Consider the following 7812-nt stretch of genomic DNA (forward strand, 5'->3'; position numbering starts at 1 on the left):
AGCCATAGCCCATTCACTCTCCTCCACACAGATGTTCCCATTGTTCCATTTCAACACCATCATTTCCACATATCAATATTCTGAATGATGTTTTAATATTGTGATATTGATTTTGTATTTAAGATATATCTGTCTCTGTTCTGACATTTGTGTCAGATATAGAAGGAAACAGGGGAGGGATTAACTTCAAATAGCAGTAACCCATGTCCCATATATAGGTTGCTTATTATAAATGAACACAGGCTCCCGGGTGGAAGCATAAGGCAGCCAATATCACACTTAAATAGAATCAATATGAATCCTGCACTCTCTGTAGCCGGCATCGACTGCTTTGACACACATTTTCTGCGATAGGACACTCAGACACAAGCTACAATAACCTAACTTTTGACAACTTACTTAGCTGAGAGCAGGTGATTTGATATTCTGCCTGGATGGCGGAGGATGTCATCTTGCATTATCTCGGTTTGAATATGGGCTCTCTGTATTCACAGGTGTCAGAGATGGATTCATTGTGTGATCTTAAGGCCTTTATTTTCTCATCTAACAAAACTGCAAGATGGAAAGGAGAATGGGGGATTAGTTAGTGCTGTATTGCTTATCTTACTATCCCAGAATTGGCTGCTTATTAGTGTAATTACATTCATTAGCATGGGCCCATCCTTCCAACTGACAGGGGAAAGGCTCTTATAATAGAAAGTGTCAGCCATGTCCCTCTTGTATATTAAGATTGTGCTACACACATAAACAAGAGCAGTGTAGTGTCCTCTCTAAAGCAAGTTAAATGAGCTTAAGATGATGACGGACTTTGTGTATCCAATTATCGCAAACTAACTTTATAAGTAAGTGCTCTAGAATTTGTTTCCTGCCCGATCTCAAGGAGCTGATATGAGTTTGTCCACCTGCCATACAACTCCCCATGCCTTCGGTATGAGAGACTGTCTGCAGATACAGACTTTGATATAAGACCGAAACTGACACACAGGAGGGAAAAAAAAGTAATCTAAGAAACTACTTTCAGAGGAGGAGAGCCCAGGCTAAGTGGGGCTTAAAGCTCTTCCAACTGGCACTCCTCCTCATAGACCTCAAACCAAACGCCCAGTGGAGGCCAGTTTTTTATATTTGGACATCATTATTTTTGTACACTCTGTTTGGATCATTAATGTTATGCTTGCAGTGCAAATGTTTAATAGTCAAGCAGCCCGTAATCTTCTTTTTAACCAAGCTGGACTTTCACCGCCCCTCTAATGTGTTTATGCGAGGAAGCTAATATTGGACAGAAGGAGCTGCAACACAGAAATAGAGTGGTCTGCCAGGCCTGTTTTTGTTTGTTTGAGTGCATAATTTTCTTCCACCGCATATAGAAAGCTTTATTTGAGGAATTTATTTGTGTGAATGCCCGCTGCTGAGGAGATGTCCCCTGTTTTTGTGCCGGAGAGTGTGTGTGTGTGTGTGTGTGCGCGTGTGAAAAGGCTTCTTTCTTTTTTTTTCTGTGAACAGAAAGCATGCCTGGTGAGTGAGAGTATCCTGGAGCAAGACAGCCTTCATAATATTCTCATGATCAGTTCTGCAGAAAGAATATCCCTGAAAGCAGTGTTGTAGACTGCGCTGTAATGGCCCTGGATGTAAGAAGAGAACAGAGCATATGTGAATGTATTTTAGATCACACTGTAGATCACAGTGAACTGACTGTGTGCAGATGGGCTGGGAAAGGCATTAGGCAGTTGTGATGTGATTTTAGGTGATAGAAATCGCAAGTTTTCTAAGAGCACCATTGCTGTAAAATGTGTATCTGTTGTTTCCATCTTAAGACAAAAATCTGTAAAATGACTGAATTATTGTTTAATAGAAACACTTATCAGCTCTATTGGTTTCTGAATTAAAAATGTAATTTCAAGCTATAATTTATAATTTGCGATAATAAAAGCATGGATCTGAACAAGATAAGGGCTAGCCTGCAGGTGTCTGCTTGGCTGCATGGAAAATGTAACTACACATAATAGTGTTTGCTGATAGTAGAGACAACATCGAAGAGATCAGAGAAAGGCTACTAATCTTTCCCTCTAATGCTGAACAAATTACCGTCTTCCTACCTAGAAAACCATTTTTACTTCAGTGCTCTGTATCATGAACAAAAAATAAAAGCACGACAATGCCTAATTGCCAACATTGCCAATCAAGTTTTGCTGCGGTCTTACAATAGTCAACAGGTAAAGCCTTTGTAGGACCATAAATCACCCCTGATGCCCACAGCGACAGCTCAACTCTGAAGTATAATTCAGGCTTAAGTGAGATTTGTTCCACAAGTTCAAGAGAGTAATCTACCACCTACTGAGGCTGTTACTGCAGTGCCAAAAAAAATAAAAAGTCACCTTTCCCTTATGTATATCAATCCTCTTCCATGATATGGAAACTTGCTGATTTAATTAACTTTCTGTAGGATTAATTTGGTGAAATTCTATAGTGACCAGATTTGTTTCTCCCACATCTACATCCCATGTTCCACTTTTTAGGCACTGTTGCTGTGGAACTGGAACACTTCTGCCCCAAAACAGCAATAGATGTTTGTGTAATGGTGCATGATGATTGTAGCCAGGTTTTGGCAGCCTTATTTTGGAGTTTTGCTGCAACGGGACACTGCAGTGCAGACAGATGTCACAGTGTTGTGTTAGGACACTGCTGTATCCCTCAGGTGCCTCTCAGAGCTCTCCAAGGGGAACATTGTCCTCATTTCTCTCTCTGCTCATTAAGTATCTTTCCATCGTTGCATTTTTCTTAGGGTTTTTTTGTTGAAGAGAATGGGAGAACGGTTCTTAGCACCCTCCAGCACCAGACAGACATTTATATATTTAAAGAGAGTCAAAATTACTGCTTTCCAGCAACTTAGCAAGTGGAATATTGTAGCTAATCACAGATCCGTTAAATGGGATATAGCCTTTTTTATGGCAGAAGCTGATGCCACCAAAAAGCACATCAAAGGTGGTTACACAATGAGCTTCACATCAGGAGCATTACTCATCTGTATACGTGTTATGTGTCCTGATGTGTTTGCACTTTTCAGGCAGCGCTAAATTTGCACCAAAGGGGCCACCAAATGTGATTGTCCTTGCCATCCGCCAGTCTGTTAAGAGGAGCAGGAGGTTAAGTGAGCCCCTATAATGTGGGATAAAAAATAGAAGACCACATCATTGCACATCATGCCATTTCCACTGGGCTTGATGGTATAATAGCTTTCCGTCACCGCAGGAGCTTTAGTGCAGAGCAGACTGCCTGATAGAGGAAGTCATCATAGCAACAGTGTCATGAGCACACCAGGAACGGATAACCTGTAACGGAGGAAAAAGACAGTTCCAATTTGTTTCACTGTATAGATCAATTCACGGCTCTCACATTCTGAGAAACCCTTTCGTCTTGCAGTATTGACACATTTACCCTGGGTCAAGATCACGCTGTCCTCAGCTGTGAATATTGGGCAACAGGTGCCAAAAGCAGGAGGCTACTTTTCTCCTTCATCCCCCCCCCCTTGACTCTCTTTCTTGGCCAGCACCAGGGAGCTGTAAGCCATGAAAGATTCATGATGTTGGAGATGGCTCTCTCTCTCACCTTGCAAGAAGAATCATTCTTGATGTTTTATTTCTTCCTGTCTCTTCCTGAGACAAGTTCATATCAGACCTGCCATATCTGAATAATATCAATGCTTGCAGTGAAAACCTGTGAGATTTGGCTGCCTTGTCTGTGTCTATGAGTACTCCCTTTTTGCGAATAAGACATTTATCTTTATTGAGGGGCTCTTTGTTGAGCATTGACTGAATTAAGAATATTATTAGTGGGGTGTGGAGATCAATGCTGTTGCCATTCAGTGCCTGCTAGCGCTACGGTGAGGACTTAACCAAACAAAAGCATCGCTTAAGAAAGTGTTTTTCAGAAAAGATTAAAATGCTGTTGCTGGCAGCTTATAGTGTTTTCTGCCATAAACTACAGCTATCCTGCAATATGTCTGTAATTCACTCCCTCGTTGCTCCACAGCTGCTCTTAAGTAGCAGCTATTAGCTTGCCTTGATTTATGCTCTGCTCAGAGCTCCTGAGAGTTCACAGCCTGGCTTCACAAAAGGGGATTTCAGCTCTCTCCTAGAAGGGTTATGAAGGCCTTCACATTAGCTGTGACACGATGGAAAGTGGGCACTTGCATGCTTTGAGTGCATAATGTACAGTATGCAGCAGGGGGTGTGTGATACATATCAGGGACAGGAAATGATACTTACTCTCTGAGTGTCTGTGTATGTTCTTCATTCCAGTTAAGCTTCCAGCACAAGGTTGGAGTGCTTTACTGTAAGGCGGGCCAGAGTACAGAAGAAGAGATGTACAACAACGAGAGTGGTGGGCCGGCACTGGAGGAGTTCTTGGATCTGCTTGGCCAGAGGGTGCGCCTCAAAGGCTTCACCAAGTACAGAGCTCAGCTGGATAACAAGAGTAAGATAAAACACAATACACACACATCAAACTAAACATTCACAAAGTGCTAGCCCACACACTAGTCCTGCTCAGTGCAGATGCTTTGCTCTGTTTTATTTAGCTATTTTTTGTTATGTTTAAGTTTATATATCTTTAATCTGTTCAATTACATCATCAGTTTATTTATCACAATGGCCTTTTTTTAATGAGGCCGGAGACCCTGACTGCGCTGTCTTGTGTTACAGCGGACTCCACAGGCACACATTCTCTCTACACCACCTATAAGGACTATGAGCTGATGTTTCACGTGTCCACCATGCTCCCCTACACACCCAACAACAGACAGCAGGTCAGTAAACCTCTCACTCTGTCCCCTCCAGTGGACCATCACGTTTGCTTTACTGTGTGGGTGAGCCGGTGTCTAATGGTGCTAATGGTAGTCCCCGAGCAGCTTCCTTTTAGGATATCTTCAATCCCCCCCTCCTTCCCATCTTCCCCAGAGGCTCGTTTTGCCACGGTAATGACCTATCAGTTGAAAGCATGAGCATTGCCATGGCAACGGTACCCCATAGTAGGATTTTAATCAATGCATCCCCAGGGGCTGGACCTGACGTGGTTTTAGATGGGCCTCTGTGTCTGTCTGCGCTAACAAGTGGAATTAAGTGGATGTAGCGGTGGACTGGAGAGCGATGGCCCAATAAAGCTGCGATTACAGAAGTTCACCAATTTACTCTCTGCACTCTGGAAGTACTTTTTCAGCCCATAATAAAACCTGTGGATACAACCCTGTAGATATATTAACAGTGAAGGGACTGAAGGAGGTGGTAAGTGAGTGAGGGACAGCATCTACAGTGAAACACTGCAGAGACCTGATTGGCAGGATTTTGGCAGGGGTTCTTTCTTTTTTCTTTTCTCCTCCTCCAATTGGATTTCATGGAGTGGGATACTTCAATTTAATCCCCGCTGGTAATCTTCCAGCGGGCCCAAGCAGAGCTTGCCCCACTCATCTCTTCATCCTTTCCAATTCACCTCTGCACCCTCTAATCCTGCTTGTTTCGAGGTCTTGCTGACCCTCACTGACAACAGCCAGAGAATGAGGTTAACTATCCACACACAACAATACAAGCAGTATAAAATGGGTTTTAGGGGATATGTCTGCATCACCCAAAAAATCCTAAATTGTGTTAGCGGAATACAAAAAGCTCTTTATCTTGATTTCAGAATCAAAACATGAAATCTTATCAGTAACTAATTCTGCAAACTGTGTTTAAAGCTCTGTAAATAGTTTGCTGTTCTGCTTATGGTGCTGCTACAGACATTACATGCAATTTGTCACACATTGAAATGTTATAGGGATTTCCTTGTCCACACATGCTTTCTAACCAGAGATAATTAACCTGAGCCTAAATGGGTCCTCTTATTCTATATTTACCCATTATGTGATGCATTTTCTGCTTGTATGTGACTCCATTTCTCCCTTTTTTTTAATAGCTATTAAGGAAGAGGCACATTGGCAATGATATCGTCACCATAGTATTCCAGGAGCCTGGGGCCCTTCCTTTCACTCCAAAAAACATCCGCTCCCATTTCCAACATGTGTTTGTCATCGTCAAAGTCCACAACCCTTGCACTGATAACGTCTGCTACAGGTAAATAGAACAAGCATGCACTGCGCCTGCAAGGCCTTCTCAAAGCTATTTCACTCCTTACCATGGGATAAGAAGCAAACTAATATCCTCAAGACAATTTAGGGGAATGTGTTTATCTTTTGATGTGCTTTGCATAAATGTCTTCAAGCCAAATGGCTCTACATGAACTTTTAAGAGCACTTAATTTGAAAGAATAATAATAATAGCCTGCTGAGTGCTTTCTGTGGTTTCTGTCATGACTTCATAGTAATGTGCGGGAATCACAAGGCTCTTTTGATCTGTTCAGTGATGATACAGTTATTATCTTCAGAGACACCTTGAAATTATGACTTACGACTCTCTCCTTGAGTGTTTCTGAAGTAAAGATGACTCTTGTTAATAACATAGCATTTGTTGAACAGAGCAAGATAAGTCTGAGCTCCTCTCAGTCTTCCCACCGAAAATAATTTCCCTGAAAGCCATATAATTTTAGCACTCTTCAAATAGTTGCTCATTATATATAGAGTTCAATACTCCTTCACTTCTTTTAGTCTCTCCTAATTGTCAGCACTACATTTGATTCATTGATTTCCATCCTGTTTTCCAGCGTGGCCGTGTCCAGATCTAAAGACGTGCCTCCGTTCGGCCCCCCTATTCCCAAGTCTGTAACTTTCCCAAAGTCTGCAGTTTTCAGGGACTTCCTTCTCGCCAAGGTCATCAATGGAGAAAATGCCGCACACAAATCAGAGAAGTTCCGAGCCATGGCGACACGTACTCGGCAGGAATACCTGAAGGACCTGGCTGAGAACTTTGTTAGCACAGCTACTATTGACAATGCTGTCAAATTCAGCTTCATCACCCTTGGAGCCAAGAAGAAGGAGAAGGTGAAACCCAGGAAGGATGCACATCTGTTCAGCGTGGGGGCCATCACCTGGAGCGTCTGTGCTAGGGACTTTGGCCAGTCGATGGACGTGGACTGCTTGCTTGGCATTTCCAACGAGTTTATTGTGCTCATCGAGGAGGAATCAAAAAATGTGGTCTTCAACTGCTCGTGTCGTGACGTCATTGGCTGGACCTCAGGGATCATGAGCATTAAGATCTTCTATGAGCGCGGAGAGTGTATCATGTTGTCTGCCCACGACAACTGCGGAGAAGACATCAGGGAGATGGTGCAAAGGCTAGAGGTAAGATCCTTAAGGACTCAACTCTAATAATCTCATGTCATTTTAGAGGTCTTAATATCTGCTGGATTAGACCATAGAGCTTAGCTGAGCCTTAGTTTGTATGTCCATGTCTTCTGTATCAGTCTCAAATCATACATACAAAGAGGTTTCACAGAAGAAAGGTTAATCAGTTTTTAAAACATTGCAACCACCTCACAGAGGGAATAATTTGTTATCTGTTTGATTTCTCTGTGGCTAATTGAGAGTTTGATCCTAATCTGGCATTCAGTTTATTTTTGATATAATATTACCGCAAGTGTTGTGTCAAAAACTGTTTTAATGGATTGGCCATGGTCCAGCCCAGGTTGGCACTAATACACAAACATGCACAAAAAAATTTAAATGTTAGCATCAACATTAGAACCCTTTGCCTTGGCCAGAGACCGCTTCATCATTTAAATTTGTATGCATATAGAAAAAGAATCTAGGCCGTAGCTCCCTATACAGGCTGCATTCACCTTCAGCTGTAACTCAGTTTTGTCTCTCTGGAAAGAGAACATTTGCGTTGG

At 42.3% G+C, this 7812-nt stretch overlaps 1 protein-coding gene across 2 annotated transcripts in view; it reads left to right on the forward strand.

Annotated features, from left to right (window-relative positions):
* Nucleotides 1-7812, forward strand: part of LOC118329592 (signal-induced proliferation-associated 1-like protein 2) — an 82088-nt gene that overhangs the window by 38060 nt on the left and 36216 nt on the right. For both annotated transcript variants that reach the window (XM_035663819.1, XM_035663820.1), the window contains exons 5-8: nucleotides 4296-4470; nucleotides 4698-4801; nucleotides 5944-6101; nucleotides 6688-7264. In XM_035663819.1, the coding sequence (XP_035519712.1) occupies nucleotides 4296-4470; nucleotides 4698-4801; nucleotides 5944-6101; nucleotides 6688-7264 (1014 nt within the window). The remainder of the gene's footprint in view (nucleotides 1-4295; nucleotides 4471-4697; nucleotides 4802-5943; nucleotides 6102-6687; nucleotides 7265-7812) is intronic.

This window comes from Morone saxatilis, unplaced genomic scaffold (genome assembly GCF_004916995.1).
Source record: "Morone saxatilis isolate NCDOM2014 unplaced genomic scaffold, NCSU_SB_2.0 Contig19, whole genome shotgun sequence".
Lineage (NCBI taxonomy): Eukaryota > Metazoa > Chordata > Actinopteri > Moronidae > Morone > Morone saxatilis.